The 17,011-nt window shown below is 38.7% G+C and overlaps 1 protein-coding gene across 2 annotated transcripts in view; it reads right to left on the bottom strand.

Moving 5' to 3' along the window:
* NUP210L (nucleoporin 210 like) overlaps nucleotides 1-17,011 on the bottom strand; it is a 74,382-nt gene that overhangs the window by 44,305 nt on the left and 13,066 nt on the right. For both annotated transcript variants that reach the window (XM_059071937.2, XM_059071935.2), the window contains exons 9-11: nucleotides 5,825-5,962; nucleotides 4,876-5,034; nucleotides 2,145-2,343 (exon numbers count right to left, since the gene is read on the bottom strand). In XM_059071937.2, the coding sequence (XP_058927920.1) occupies nucleotides 2,145-2,343; nucleotides 4,876-5,034; nucleotides 5,825-5,962 (496 nt within the window). The remainder of the gene's footprint in view (nucleotides 1-2,144; nucleotides 2,344-4,875; nucleotides 5,035-5,824; nucleotides 5,963-17,011) is intronic.

Genomic DNA, 17,011 nt, shown 5'->3' on the forward strand with positions numbered 1-17,011 from the left:
AAGGAAATCAGTCTATAGAAATATAAGAATTTTAATATATTAAAAAATTCTTAATCTCACACACTACTAGACCCCAATTATATTAAGTTGATATAAAATAATGTTCCTTCTATTAACAGATATATATCATGTAAGACAGTTCTATGTACGGTGAGGATACAAATATGAGCAAAGTTCCTGACCTCAAGACATATATACTTTAGAAGGGGAGGGTGAACATTTACATAAATTAAACTATTAGTAGAAAACGATAAGCATTATAGAAGTCTAGAAAACAGAATGATTACTTTTAGCTGGAGAGATCAAGAAAGGTTTAGATATGCAGAAGAGAGTATCTTAAGCTGACAAATAAATGAACAAAGATAGAAATATAAGTGAGATACAAATGAGTATATGAAAGAGATATATGGGAAATTTTAACTGAAGTAGTTAGTTTAGCTAGAGCCATACATGAAGCCAAAGCATGAAGTTCCAAAAAGTAGGTTGGGTTACACTGTAGAGGGTCTTTAATACTAAACTAAAAGGATTTTGGCTGTTGTCCACGGGCAGGCAGAAGCCTCTCAAATTTTTTTTAAATTGAATTGCATACTTAAAAAAATTTAATTAATTAATTAATTTTAATTTTTGGGTCTTCGTTGCTGCATGCGGGCTTTCTCTAGTTGTGGCGAGCAGGGGCTGTTCTTCATTGTGGTGCTGGGGCTTCTCATTGTGGTTGCTTCCCTTGTTGCAGAGCATGGGCTCTAGGTGCGCAGGCTTCAGTAGTTGTGGCACGTGGGCTCAGAAGTTGTGGCATGTGGGCTCAGTAGTTGTGGTTCATGGGCTCTAGAGTGCAGGCTCAGTAGTTGTGGCTCACAGGCTTAGTTGCTCCACGGCATGTGGGATCTTCCCAGACCAGGGCTCGAACCCATGTCCCCTGCATTGGCAGGCAGATTCTTAACCACTGTGCCACCAGGGAAGTCCGCCTCTCAAAATTTTTGAGCAGGAAAATTAATTTTGAAATTGAGCTTCATGAAGATCTATCTGGTAGCCATGATTATCAAAGGCAAGAACAGTTAGGAGGATATCGTTAAATTCTCAGTGAGAGATAATGAGGGCCTAAAAATGGGGAGAGACAGCCTAAGAACCGAGGAGAGGTGAGAGATATTATATAGTATAATTAACAAGGGCAAAAGAGAAGTCCAAGTTGATATCAACCTTATAGATGTATTGTGAGAATTAAATAAGTTAGTATATGAAAAGTATTCAGAACAGAGCCTAGGAAATAGAAATGCTAAACAAACGTTAGATGCTACTACTGTCATTATTATTGATGAAAAAACAGTGGTGATCAGGATCAAATATGAAGTTCCATAACGGTAAATGATATGATCCTTATGGATAGCTTATTCATATTCTTTTCTTATTAAAAAGGTATTTTCTTTTTTGGAATAAATTTAATATATACATACATTAAATGGCAATACAGTCCTCTTAGAAAGAGGTGTAGTATATATATTAAAGAAAGAAAGAAAGAAGAGCTTGAGGCTGGAAGGAGAAGTCTTTAATATGACTAAAAACTGATATTGTCTGGCCACAATGAACCCTGGACATGTTATTCAATTTTTGTGCCTTTGTTTCTGCATCATATTGTAACACCTAATACAGGCAGTTGACAGAATAAATAAAAGTATTATAAAGAAAGGTAATAGCTAGGGCTTCCCTGGTGGCTCAGTGGTTGACAGTCCGCCTGCCAATGCAGGGGACATGGGTTCGTGCCCCGGTCTGGGAAGAACCCACATGCCGCACAGCGGCTAGGCTTGTGAGCCATGGCCGCTGAGCCTGTGCGTCCGGAGCCTGTGCCCCGCAACGGGAGAGGCCACAACAGTGAGAGGCCTGTGTACCACCAAAAAAAAAAAAAAAAAGAAAGGTAATATCTAAATTTAATTTTTAATTTTTTTGGCCACACTGCTCAGTTTGTGGGATCTTAGTTCCCCAACCAGGGACTGAAACCGGGCCCTCGGTAGTGAAAGCCCGGTGTCCCTACCACTGGACCACTAGGGAATCCCCAATATGTGAACTTAGACTGTAATTCATAGTTTCTGAATTGTTGATTGGTCCTTTAATTCAAAGACAAAGAAAGGAAAAAATAAAAAGCCTACTCTTACCTTCTTTGAGACGAGTGAAGACTCCTTGCTTATCCATGTTCAAATCCAAGGATAAATGAGAGCAGTCTGTGAACGCGATGGTCTCTCTGGTTTCCTTATTTACATGATACATGGCAATGGGGATTTCTATAATCTGGCCAATCTCTATATCAGCATGAAATGGTAACATTTTTATTTTGTTCAGTTTCAAAACATATATCTGGAGGGGAAAAAAATTAATCTTTCAAGAAAGTTTTGTTAGGAAAGTCTTAGAAGAAAAGAAAGCATTTCTTAAATATTTAAATATGTATGTTTTGTGTTTGTGTGTTAGGTGCTGAACCTGTCACTCATTTCATTCCTTAATCAATCGACCTCTCTAAAGCATCTAACACCACTCAACACAAGTCTGGCAAAACATGACCAGTGCACAATTTTCTTGACTTTTGTAAGCTAAGAATGGCTTTTACATTTTTAAAGGGCTGTAAAATAAAAAGCAACAATGACAAAAAAGACTATGAGATAGAGACTGTATGTGGCCTACAAATACTAACATATTTATAACTTAAACAAATTTTTTTCATTTATTTGTTTTATTTATTTATTTTTGGCTGCATTGCTGTGCTTTGTTGCTGCGCGTGGGCTTTCTCTAGGTGTGGCGAGTGGGGGGCTACTCTTCATTGCAGGGTGTGGGCTTCTCATTGCGGTGGCTTGCCTTGTTGCAGAGCACGGGCTCTAGGTGCGCGGGCTTCAGTAGTTGTGGCACATGGGCTCAGTAGTTGTGGCTCGAGGGCTCTGGAGTGCAGGCTCAGTAGTTGTGGTGCACGAGCTTAGTTGCTCCGCAACATGTGGGATCTTCCCGGACCAGGGCTCGAACCCATGTCGTCTGCATTGGCAGGTGGATTCTTAACAATTGCGCCACCAGGGAAGCCTTAACATATTTATTACCTGGTCCTTCTTAAATAAAAATTTGCTAACCTCTGATATAGGGCACTTCCTCTTACTTGATATCTTTTAAAAAACATTTTATTTTGTTTTTGCTATAGATTGAAGGTTTGTGTCCCTCCAAATTCATATGTGGAAATCTAACCCCCAAAATGTTGGTATTAGGAGGTGGGGCCTTTGGGAAGTGGTTAGGTCATGAGAGTGGAACCCTCATGAATGGGATTAATGCCCTTAAAAAAGGGACCCCTGGAGCTCCCTAGTCCCTTCTGCCATATGAGGTTAAGGCAAAAAACAGTCTTCTATGAACCAGGATGCTTTCCCTCACTAGACACTGAATCTGCTGGTGCCTCAATTCTGGACTTTCCAGCCTCCAAAACTGTGAGAAATAAATTTCTGTTGTGTATAAGCCACCCAGTTTATGGTATTCTGTTATAGCAGCCTGAATGGACTAATAGAGTCTTTTTTTTTTTTTTTTTTTTTTTTTTTTTTGTGGTACGCGGGCCTCTCACTGTTGTGGCCTCTCCCGTTGCGGAGCACAAGCTCCGGACGCGCAGGCCCAGCGGCCATGGCTCACGGGCCCAGCTGCTCCGCGGTATGTGGGATCTTCCCGGACCGGGGCACGAACCCGTGTCCCCTGCATCGGCAGGCGGATTCTCAACCACTGCGCCACCAGGGAAGCCCTAATAGAGTCTTTTTTTGGTCACTTTTTATGTGTCTTTTGCTAGTTCCTCTTACTCTGCCAATGTCCCTTAAAGTGACACATAAATCGTATCCAGTTCCAAAACTTCAATGACCAACCATATGCTGATCACTCCAGATTTTTATCTCTAGCCCTAATCTTTCAGTTGTACTTCAGATGCCTATTTCCAATTTTAAACATTCACCTGGATGCTCCATAGGTGAACCACATTAAATGTTTGGGGTCTTTTTTTTTGGCAGTGCACGAGGCATGCAGGATCTTAGCTCCCCAACCAAGGATCGAACCTGTGCCCCAGTGGAAGAGCAGAGTCTTAACCACTGGACCACGAGGGTAGTCCCACACTAAGTGTATCCAAAACTGAATTCATTATCTTCCTCTTTTTCTTTTTCCTTTTCTTGTTGGGATTTTTTTTTTTTTTTTTTTTTGGTGGCGGGGTAGCACTGTGCCGCATGGCTTGTGGGATCTCAGTTCCCCGACCAGGGATTGAACCCAGGCCACAGAAGTGAAAGAACCGAATCCTAACTACTAGACCACCAAGGAACTCCCCTTTTCTTCTGTTTTCTATCCATCAAGCTGCCAAAGCTTAATCTTTCACTTTTTCCCACCCCACTAGGCATCAAATTTGATTAATCTACCTCTAAAATAACCCTCAATTTGTCCTCTTTATTCTCAATCCCATTTTGTTAGTTTAGGCTTAACTGGATACTTTGCCTTCACTTTTTTCTTTCATTCTATTCTAGTCTACTAGTATATAGCTCCAGAAACTATCTTTCATTCCTTTTTAAAAAATATTATAGTTGTTGTCTGGCTATAAAAATAATTAGATATCTTTCTAAACACAGGCTTAACCATATTATTGACCTTAGGAAAAATCTGTGTTGGTTTCCCATTGTTGACAGCAGGGGATCTTAGTTGCCTGACTAGGGATCAAACCCATGCCCCCTGCATTGGAAGTGCAGAGTCTTAACCACTGGACCACTAGGGTAGTCCTAAGGATCATTCTAAAACAGCCAACATGAAAAATAAAAAAAATTTTAATGTGTAACTGTACTTAAATTTAGACAGCAATGTCTCAGAGGAGATATGAACGTTTTTTGGAGAGTTGCTTACCTTAATTTCCCCATATCGAAAAGGATTTTGTACATCTCGGGCCAGAACAGTGCTGTTCCCCCTGACCTGACCAGCTGTCATCACCACTCCTTTAGTGGTTACCATGGCCACTGTTTCATTAGAAGAGGTCCAGGTGAAATTGCCACTGCCACCCTCCACCTATGAAAAAAAATACAACCTTATATTTAATTATATAGGAAGAAAATGGGAATTTAACTGAAGATGTAAAATCTGGTGAAATAAAGTTTAGGGGCTTCCCTAGTGGCGCAGTGGTTGAGAATCTGCCTGCTAATGCAGGCGACACGGGTTCGAGCCCTGGTCTGGGAAGATCCCACATGCCGCGGAGCAACTAGGCCTGTGAGTCACAGCTACTGAGCCTGCGCGTCTGCAGCCTGTGCTCCGCAACAAGAGAGGCCGCGATAGTGAGAGGCCTGCGCACCGTGATCAAGAGTGGCCCCCACTTGCCACAACTAGAGAAAGCCCTCGCACAGAAACGAAGACCCAACACAGCCCTAAATAAATAAATAAATACTCCTGTTCTCTGTTTAAAATAAATAAATAAATAAAGTTTAGGAAATAATAAAACTATACAATAAATTATTTCTGGAACATTAAGAAACTGTGATGCTATACTAAAGTAACTAAATGGGGATGGGAAATACTAAAGGGGGATTATGTAATGGCAGTATCACAAAATGTCAAAAAAGAGCACAAGGGAGCTTGACAAAACTTTATAAAACTCACAAGGAAAGGATATATGGAAGAGAAGGAAAGTACACCAAGTATTCTTAGGATGACAGTATTCAAGAGCATGATTTGGTTGTCACCCAAAACTGAGTTATACTGCTAGGATTAGGGGGAAATAAGATTTAACTTTAACCTTCAATAAATTAAGCTATCAGAGAGACTGACTTATTTCTTTGTGAATTCTCATTATAAGATATCATACCTGTACTTTATAACGATATAACATTCCCATGGGATGATGAGGAAATGCCAGAAAGTTGGGTGTAAGCTTGATGGGAGAATAAATCTTCACTTCTTGCTGATGTATAATTGGAAATTTTATAGGCTGAATACTTTTATTCTAAAAGAGCAGAAAAAAAGGAGCAAAACAGATTTTATAAGGACTGTTCTTATGGTCCACATTCACATATAAAGCATCAGCAAAATGGTGTGTTAATAAATTACTCAACCAGTTTCTATCAATAAAAGAAAGAAGTAAACGTTCCTGTTCATTAGTGATGCACAGCTACTACAGTTCAATAATAATGAAAGGGATTTTGATAGACCTAAAAGAAGTATCACAGTCACGGAAAGCAGTTTAGATTTCCTGAAATAAGAGCTTTATCTTATTTAAGTTTTATCTTATGATTGCCTTATCATAGAGAGGGCAATCATAGTTTCAGAAAGAAAGATTCTTGGACATCTATCAGTTAAGTATATAAATTGTAAAGGCAAAGGAATATTACAAGCTATTCAGAAGAAAATAAAGAGAACATTTAAAGATGCTGGGGTGAGATATTCCCCTCCTGCTTAAAGACAAGAGCAGGGTTTAGGGGGGTACCCATACAGGTAAAATAGAGTCCTCACACTCAACTATGTTGGTGTTTTCTCTTTGAAGGAAAAAATCTACCTATCTATCTATCTTTTTTTTTTTTTTTTTTGCTATGTGGGCCTCTCACTGTTGTGGCCTCTCCCATTGCGGAGCACAGGCTGCGGACGCGCAGGCTCAGCGGCCATGGTTCACAGGCCCAGCTGCTCCGCGGCATGTGGGATCTTCCCGGACTGGGGCACGAACCCGTGTCTCCTGCATCGGCAGGCGGATTCTCAACCACTGCGCCACCAGGGAAGCCCTATCTATCTATTTTTTAAAGAAGCCCTGAAATATTTAGCAACTGTGTCACATCTGCAGTAATGGTTCTGATTTTCTCTTCACTCTCTTAAGGTGGCTAGCTGGATATTCTTTCAGTTTAAAAGAACATCATTCTGTTTTAACCCCCTGAGACTGATTTTGGACTTCTGACCTTCACAACTGTAAGATAATAAATTTGTGTTGTCTTGATCTGAAAAGAGAGAGAAAGAAAGAGAGTGAGAATATCATTCTGATGGTAGTTAGGTGATCACTGAGGGAAACAAGAAGAAATCTATTGGGAGTAGGAAGCATATGCTAGGCTTGGAGAGGACTCTTATAATTCAAGAATAAGGTAATAATAGTACAAAATGGGTTGGTCCTAGGAAGACATTTTATAACATATAGGAAAAGAGAAAGAACATAGTACCTAAAAAGGCACTATGACCTTTTAGGAAATTACATGCTCTTCAAAAATATTGACCACAGGGAACAGAAGATTTCAACAGTGTTGTCTGCTTTGGCACACGAGAAAACATGGACATGAAATAAGAGGTAAAAGCAGAGATAAGACAACAAACTGGGATAAAGTGGGACATGGCTGAGTGCAGGATGAAATTCAAAGTGAACTATACAAAATAAGAAAAGAGGTAATAAAAATTTTAAACGTCTGACTTCCCTGGTGGCACAGTGGTTAAGAATCCGCTTGCCGGGCTTCCCTGGTGGAACAACGGTTAAGAATCCGCCTGACAAGGCAGGGGACACGGGTTCGAGCCCTGGTCCGGGAAGATCCCACATGCCACGGAGCAACTAAGCCCATGCGCCACAACTACTGAGCCTGAGCTCTAGAGCCCGTGAGCCACAACTACTGAGCCCACATGCCACAACTACTGAAGCCCGTGCGCCTAGAGCCTGTGCTCTGCAATAAGAGAAGCCACGATGATGAGAAGCCCGCTCACCGCAAGGAAGAATAGCCCCCTGCTCACCTCAACTAGAGAAAGCCCGTGCACAGCAACGAAGACCCAACCCATCCAAAAATAAAACAAATTAATTAATTAATTAAAAAATAAATTGCATTATGATTGCAGAACAAGGAAATATTGTAATAAGGGCTTCTTTTAGGGTAGTCATAAAATCTTTTAGGTTTCTTAGGTGGATCTTGAGTTGGGAATTCAAAGCGCTGAACTAACCATTTTCTTTCCCAAAGTTATCCAGCACACTTAGAAACAACAATCAATAAACCCTATTATATCCCAGACTTTCACTAACATGTTTTATGGCAGCAACTACCTGGTTACCAAAAGCTTTGCCTTCTACATGCACTTAACTATAGTGTTCATAGGTAATAATTTAAGTAGCTGTGTTGCTATTGCATACAATGAACTATCAATGATCACTTCTTAATCACAAGAAACAGGATCAGTAATGACTTTAAATCTAGTAATAGAGAACCCAGAATCAACTTTGAGATGCAAGTCTCCAAGATGGCCTCCACTGATCCCCACCCCCTGGTATTCACGTCCTTGTGTAGTTCCCTCTACATTGTGTCAGGAATGGTTTGAATGACCAATAAAATGTGGTAGAAGTGCTTATATTAAAAAGAAGAAAGATATAAAACCGGTGATCCACCGTAAGATTCTTCCATAAGAAGAAACTTAAAAAAGAAATGCATTTTAAATCCAAAGTAAGGAAAAGAAATAGAATAACAAAGATAAAAGCATAAATCAATGAAAGAGAAAGTAGATAAAGAACTGGAAAAAAGTCAATGAAACCAAAAGCTTGTTCTTTGTAAAAAGCAATAAAATTGATAAATGTCTAGCTGGATTCATGAAGAAAGCAAGAGAAACACAAATAACCAATATCTGGAATGAAAGAGACAACATTGCTACAGATCCTACAGACATAAAAATTAATAAGGCAATATTTTGAACAACTTTATGTGATTAATTCAACAATTTAGATTAAACAGAAATTCCTTCAGAGACACAACCTACTAAATTTCACTCAAGAAGAAATAACCTGTATAGTTGTATATAAATTTTAAAAATTGAATTCATAGTTTTAAAACTTCCCATACACCAATCATTAGAGGAATGTAAATTAAAATCACAGTGATATACCACTTCATACCCATTAGAATGGCTATTATCAAAAATAGAAAATAGCAAGTGTTGGTAAGAATGTGGAGAAATCACAAGCCTTGTGCATTGCTCCTGGAATGTAAAATGACAGCCACTGTGGAAAACAGTATGACAATTCCTCAAAAAGTCAAACATAGAATTGCCATATGATCCAGCAAGTCCAATTCTGGGTATATACCCCAAAGAATTGAAAGCAAGGATTTGACAAAATATTTGTATACCCATGTTCATAGCAGCATTATTCACAATAGACAAAAGGCGGAAACAACCCAAGTGTCTATCAGTGGATAAATAATAAACAAAATGCAGTATATGCATTTAATAGAATATTATTTAGCCTTAAAAAGGAATGAAATTCTGACATGCTACATCATGGATGAACCCTAATGACATGCTAAGTGAAACAAGCCAAATACAAAAAAGACAAATATTGTATGAGTCCTCCTTTTTTTTTTTTTTTTTTTTTTCGGCAGTGCTGTGTGGCTTGCGGGATCTTAGTTCCCTGACCAGGGATTGAGTCCACACCCTCAGCAGTGAAGGCGCAGAATCCTAACCACTGGACTGCCAGGGAATTCCCTGTATGATTCCACTTATATGAGGTAACTAGATTAGTCAAATTAATAGAGAAAGAAAATAGAATGGTGGTTACCAGGGAATGGGGATGGGGTGTTGGGGGGGTGTTATTGTTTAAGGGGTAGAGAGAATCGGTCTGGAAAGATTATAAAGGTCTGGAGAGAGATGGTGGTAATGGTTGCACAACATGAATATACTTAATGCCACTGAACTGTACACCTAAAAATGGTTAAAATGGTAAATTTTATGTTATATATATTTTATCACTATAATAATAAAAGACTTTCCATAAAAAAATTCCAAGCTCAAATAGTTTCATTGTGAATTCTACTAAATATTTATGGAAGAAATAACACTAATTCTACAAAACTCTTCCAGAAAATAGAAAAGAGTACTTCCCAACCCAGTTTATAAAGCCAATATTATCCTAACACCAAAATCTGACAAATACGTTACAATAAAAAACAGAAGAAGGAAAAAAAAAGCTATAGGCCCTCAAAAACATATATGCAAAAGTCTTTAACAGAATTTTAGCAAATTAAATCCTGCAATGTATAAGAGGATAACAAATCATAAGCAAGTGAGGTTTATCCTGAGAATGCAAGATTGGCTTAATATTAGAGAATCAATCAATGTAATTAATTCACCATATTTAAAAGACTAAAAAAAGAAAAACTATATTGATCACCTCAATAGAGGCAGAAGAGCACTGACAAAATTCAGCACCAATTCATGATGAAAATTCTCAATAAACTAGGAATAGAAAGGAACTTCTTCAACCTAAGGATGAGCATCTACACAAAATCTATAGTCAACATCATACTCAATGGTGAAAGGGTGAATGCTTTCCACTTAAGGTCAGGAATAAGGCAAACATGTCTACTCTTAACAGTTCTATTCAGTATTGTAGTAGATGTCCTAGCCAGTGCAGTGAGGCAAGAAAAAGAACTAAAAGGCATATTTATTGGACTGAAAAGAGTTAACTGTCTTTATTCACATATAACATAACTGTATATATAGGAATTCCTAAGGAATCTACAAAAAATTACTAGAATAAGTGAATTCAGCAAGCTTTCAAGATTCAAGGTAACATACAAAAAACCACTGTATTTCTATATACTAGCATGATCAAGTAAAAGGAGAAAATTTAAAAATACATATATAGCTTAAAAACATAAAACAGGGACAAATTTAATAAAATATCTAGACCTGTATGATGAAAACTATAAGACATTGCTGAAAGAAAAATTTAAAGTCCTAAATAAGTTGAAAAAATATCATGTTCATAAATCCTAATAAAAAATAGCAGCAGGTGGGAAATGTCTGCAAAAGTGTCAAAGTAGGGAACTCCAAGAACCTGTCCCCCCATAGAAATGCAAAAAAAAAAAAGAGTCAGAATTAACTTTGGAAAATACTCAAAGCTTTACAGCAACCAAATGTATGCTGAATCAAGAAAAAGTGACTTTTTCATATATATATATATTTTTTAAATTAATTTATTTATTTTTGGCTGAGTTGGGTCTCTGTTGCTGCACGTGGGCTTTTTCTAGTTGCAGGGAGCAGGGGCTACTCTTCGTTGCGCTGCCCAGGCTTCTCATTGCAGTGGCTTCTCTTGTTGCAGAGCACGGGCTCTAGGTGCGTGGGCTTCAGTAGTTGTGGCACATGGGCTCAGTAGTTGTGGCTCACAGGCTCCAGAGCTCAGGCTCAGTAGTTGTGGCACATGGGCTTAGTTGCTCTGCGGCATGTGGGATCTTCCCAGACCAGGGCTCGAACCCATGTCCCTTGCATTAGCAGGCAGATTCTTAACCACTGCACCACCAGAGAAGCCCCAAGAAAAAGGTGACTTAAGGCATTAAGGAAATTATTTGTCAAACCACTAACTGCCTACAAGCTAAAGGAATTGAGATTTTATAGTCTACAGATGACAAATAACACAATCTTCAACAAATAGTTTAGAAAACTCACTAAACATGCAAGCAACTACAACCCACATCAAGCAATAACAACATACCCTGAGGAAAGGGAAGAATGTGATTTCCAAAGTTACCATATTATACAGTTGACCTTTGAACAATGTGGGGTTTAGGAGTGCCAACCCTCTGTGCAGTCAAAATCCATGTATAACTTTACAGTCAGCCCTCCATATCCATGGTATCACATTTACAGACCAACCACAGATTATGTTGTATTGTAGTATGTATTAAAAGTGAAAAAATGTATAAGTTGAACTGTGCAATTCAAACCTATGTTGTTCAAGGGTCCACTGTAATATCAAAATGTTAGTTTTTCAACAACAACAAAATGATAAGGCATGCAAAGAAACAAGAAAATATGGCCCATTCATAGAAAAAAAAGAAATTAACACAATCGGCCTCTGAGGAAATACAGATATTGGACTTACTAAACAAAGATTTTAAATTGAAGAGCTAAAGGAAACAATGGACATCACTCCTGAAGAATGATGTTTCACCAAATAGAGAATATTGATGAAGAGATAGAAATTATTATTATTATTTTTTTTTTTTTTTTTTTTTTTGCGGTATGCGGGCCTCTCACTGTTGTGGCCTCTCCCGTTGCGGAGCACAGGCTCCGGACGCGCAGGCTCGGCGGCCATGGCTCACGGGCCTAGCCGCTTCGCGGCATGTGGGATCTTCCCGGACCAGGGTATGAACCCATGTCTCCTGCATCGGCAGGCGGATTCTCAACCACTGCGCCACCAGGGAAGCCCGAGATAGAAATTATTAAAAAGGAATCAAACAGATATTCTGAAGCTAAAAGTACAATAACTGAAATGAAAACTTCACTAGAAGACCTTCACAGCAGATTTGAGCTGGCAGAAGAAAGAATCAGCAAACTTGAAGAGAGGTCCATTGAAGTTATTCAGAGTAGCAAAAAGAAAAAAGAATGAAGAAAAATAACCAAGCCTTAAAGACCAGTGGAGCACATCAAGTAAATCAATATATACAAAACAGGAGTCCCAGAAGTAGGGAAAGAAAGGTGCAGAACGAATATTTGAAGAAATAATGATGAAAATGTCTCAAATTTGATAAAAGACATGAACCTACAAAAATCAATTAAACACAAAAGAAGTCAGTAATGGAAGAAATTAATTACCAAAAAAAGTCACATAGAACAAATACCAAAATAGCAGAAGTCTTTCCTTATCAGTAACTATTTTAAATGTAAATAAATTAAACTCTCCAATTAAAAGGCAGAGATTGACAGAATGGATACAGAAGAACATGATCCAATTATATGCTATCTATAAGAGATTCATGTTAGATTCATGAATGAAAGTGAAAGAAGGGAAAAATATATTCCATGCAAATAATTACCAAAAGAGAGTTGGGGGAGCAGTCTATATTAACGTCAAACAAAATAGATTTTAAAACATTGTTACAAGAGACAAAGGTCATTATAAATTGATAAAAGGGTCAATTCATCAAAATGATATAACAATTATAAACATATACCTACCTAACAAAAGAGCCCCCCACAAAATGAAGCAAAAATGGACAAAACTGAAGGGAGAAATGGACAGTTTTACAATAGTTGAAGATTTTAATACCTCAGTTTCAATAATGGATAGAACAACTAGAACAAAAGATCAATATGGAAATGGAGGACTTGACCAACACTATAAACCAACTAGACCTACCAGACATATACAGAATAGTCCACCCCAAAACAATAAAATGCTCATTCTTCTTAAGTGCACGTGGAACGTTCTCCAGGATAGGCCATATGTTAAGCCACAAAACAAGTCTCAATAAATTTAAAAACACTGAAATCATATGAAGTATCTTCTTCAACCAAAATGCACTAAAACTAGAATTCACATAGGGAAAACTGGACAATTCACGAATATGTGGAAATTAAACAATCCTCTAAACAACCAGTGGGTCAAAGAAGAAATCATAAGGAACATTAGGAAATTCTGAGATGAAGGAAAACAAAAATACAACATGCCAAAACTTACAGGATGCAGTGAAAGCAACGCTCAGAGTAAAACTTATAGTTGTAAACACCTGTATTAAAAAAGAAGACAGAGTTCCCTGGCAGTCCAGTGGTTAGGACTTGGTGCTTTCACTGCCGTGGTCCGGGTTCAATCCCTGGTAGGGGAACTAAGATCCTGTAAGCTGGGCACAGTGTGACCAAAAAAAGAAGAAAAATCCCAAATCAATAATCTGACTGTATAGCTAAAGGAACTAGAAAAAGAAGAACAAACTAAACCTAAAACTAGCAGAAGGAAGGACATAATAAAGATTAGAGCAGTGACTTAAAACACTGAGAGTAGGGCTTCCCTGGTGGTGCAGTGGTTGAGAATCTGCCTGCTAATGCAGGCGACACGGGTTCGAGCCCTGGTCTGGGAGGATCCCACATGCCGTGGAGCAACTAGGCCCGTGAGCCACAACTGAGCCTGCGCGTCTGTAGTCTGTGCTCGGCAACAAGAGAGGCCACCGTAGTGAGAGGCCCGTGCACCGTGATGAAGAGTGGCCCCCGCTTGTCACAACTAGAGAAAGCCCTCGCACAGAAACGAAGACCCAACACAGCAAAAATAAATAAATAAACTCCTACCCCCAACATCTTAAAAACAAAAAACTGAGAGTAGAAAATCAGTACACAAAATCAACAAAACCAAAATTTGGTTCTTCAAAACGATCAACAAAATTGAGTTTAGCTAGAGTGACTAAGAAAAAAAAGAGAGAATACTCAAATTACTAAAATCAGAAATGAAAGTGGGGACATTACTACCAACTTCACAGAAATAAAAAGGATTGTAAGAGAATACTATGAACAATTTTCCACCAACAAATTAGACAACTTAGATCAAATGGAAAAATTCCTAGAAGCATATCAATTAAAAAAACTGACCCAGTAAAAGTAGAAAATTTGACCAGACCTATAGCAAGCAGAGATTGAATCAGTAATCAAAAATTTCCCAGCAAAGAAAAGCCCAGGCCTAGATGGCTTCGGTTGTAAATTTTCACAAACATTTAAAGAAGGATTAACACCAATGCTTCTCAAACCTTTAAAAAAAAAGAAAAAAGAAGAAGAACAAGATGATGAAGAAAAAAAGAAAAAGGAGGGAACTCTTCCTAACTCATTCTAAGAGGCCAGCATTTGCCCTGATACCAAAATCAAAGACATCACAAAAAAAGAAAACTATAGACCAGTATCCTTAAAGAATATAAATACAAAACTCCTGAAGAAAACAATGGCAAACCAAATCCAGCAGCATATTAATAGGATTGTACACCATGACCAAGTGGAATTTTTCCCAGGAATTCAAAAGCAGTACAATATATAAAAGTCAATAAATGTAATATACCACACTAGTAGGATGAAAGAAAAAAATATGCTTAAAGACATTTGAGAAAAATCCAACGCCCTTTCACAGTAAAAACACTCAACAACCAGGAGTGGAAAAGAACTTCTTCGATATGATAAAGGTCACATATGAAAACTCCACAGCTAACATCATACTCAATGGTGAAAGAATGACAGTTTTTGCCCTAAGATCAAGAACAAGACAAGGATGCCCACTATTGCCACTTTTATTCAATATTGTACTATAAGTTCTAGCCAGAGAAATTAGGCAGGAAAATGAAATAAAAGACATCAAAATGGGAAAGGGAGGAGCAAAATCATCACTATGTGCAGGTGATATGATCTTATATATGAAAGATCCTATAGAATCCAGGAAAAATACTAGAGCTAATAAACTAATTCAGCAAAGTTGCAGCATAGCAGATCAATACATAAATATCAGTTGTACTTCTATACATTAGCAATAAACAAACTAGAAAGGTAAATTAAGAAAAAATTTCATTACAATATCATCAAAAAAGAATAAACTACTTAGGAATAAATTCACCCAAGGAGGTGCAGGACTTGTACACTGAAGACTACAAAATATTGCTTAAATAAATTTTTTTAAACATCTTTATTGGAGTATAACTGTTTTACAATGGTGCGTTAGTTTCTGCTTTACAACAAAGTGAATCAGTTATACATATACATATGTTCCCATATCTCTTCCCTCTTGTGTGTCCCTCCCTCCTACCCTCCCTATCCCACCCCTCTAGGTGGTCACAAAGCACAGAGCTGATCTCCCTGTGCTATGCGGCTTGCTTAAATAAATTAAAGACAACCTGAATAAATGGAAAGACATCCCATGTTCATGTATTAGAAGACCTAATATTGTTAAGATGGCAACACTCTCAAAAGTGATCTACAGGGCTTCCCTGGTGGCACAGTGGTTGAGAATCCACCTGCCAATGCAGGGGACACGGGTTTGATCCCTGGTCCGGGAAGATCCCATATGCCGCAGAGCAACTAAGCCTGTGTGCCACAACTACCTAGCCTGTGCTCTAGAGCCCTCGAGCCACAACTACTGAGCCCATGTGCCACAACTACTGAAGCCCACGCACCTAGAGCCCGTGCTCTGCAACAAGAGAAGCCACTGCAATGAGAAGCTCACGCACCTCAACGAAGAGTAGCCCCCCGCTCACCACAACTAGAGAGAAAAGCCCACGTGCAAAAACGAAGACTCGGGCTTCCCTGGTGGCACAGTGGTTGATAGTCTGCCTGACCATGCAGGGGACACGGGTTCGTGCCCCGGTATGGGAAGATCCCACATGCCGCGGACCGTGAGCCACGGCCACTGACCCTGCGCGTCCGGAGCCTGTGCTCCGCAACGAGAGGCCACAACAGTGAGAGGCCCGCGTTCCGAAAAAAAAAAAAAAACGAAGACCCAACACAGCCAAAAATAAATAAATAAAGGAGTAAGGGTGAGCTCAGATTTTAAAATGTAACATATTTTAAAAGCAGGATTGGTGGGATTGAAGACTAATTGTAGAATAGAGTCAAACTGCCAGAAATACCATAACAATGGATTTAAAAATCACTGTGGGGCTTCCCTGGTGGCACAGTGGTTGAGAATCCGCCTGCCGATGCAGGGGACACCGGTTCGTGCTCCGGTCCGGGAAGATCCCACATGCTGCGGAGCGGCTGGGCCCGTGAGCCATGGCCGCTGAGCCTGTGCGTCTGGAGCCTGTGCTCTGCAACGGGAGCGGCCACAACAGTGAGAGGCCCGCATACCACACACACAAAAAAATAAATAAAAATTTAAAAAAATAAAAATCACTGTGTATTAAATATTGTTAAAAAACTGGATATATTTTAATACTGAATGTAGATCTATACCTGACCATAACTAATCCAAACACCATTCATTCATTTAACAAATACTTATTTATATCAACTGTATGTTTAGTCACTCAGATGTTAGGGTAACAGCTGTGAATACAGTAGGCATAATCTTTGCCCTCAAAGTTTATAATCTGATGAAAGAAGCAAATAATAACAATAAACAACGATGAATATTTTGATCTGAAAAGTTCAGGGAGCTCTAAGGACATATGAAAGGGGAAAACATGCCTGAGGAACCAAGGTTAAGCTAGCCCTGGGCATTGAGTAGGGAGAAAGGGTTGTAGACAAAAGGAATTATATTTGTTTATAAAAAATGAAAATAAAATAGAGGCAAAAAGAAACAAGACATTTTTTA

The sequence above is a fragment of the Kogia breviceps genome, chromosome 1 (genome assembly GCF_026419965.1).
Source record: "Kogia breviceps isolate mKogBre1 chromosome 1, mKogBre1 haplotype 1, whole genome shotgun sequence".
In the NCBI taxonomy this organism is placed as follows: Eukaryota; Metazoa; Chordata; class Mammalia; order Artiodactyla; family Physeteridae; genus Kogia; species Kogia breviceps.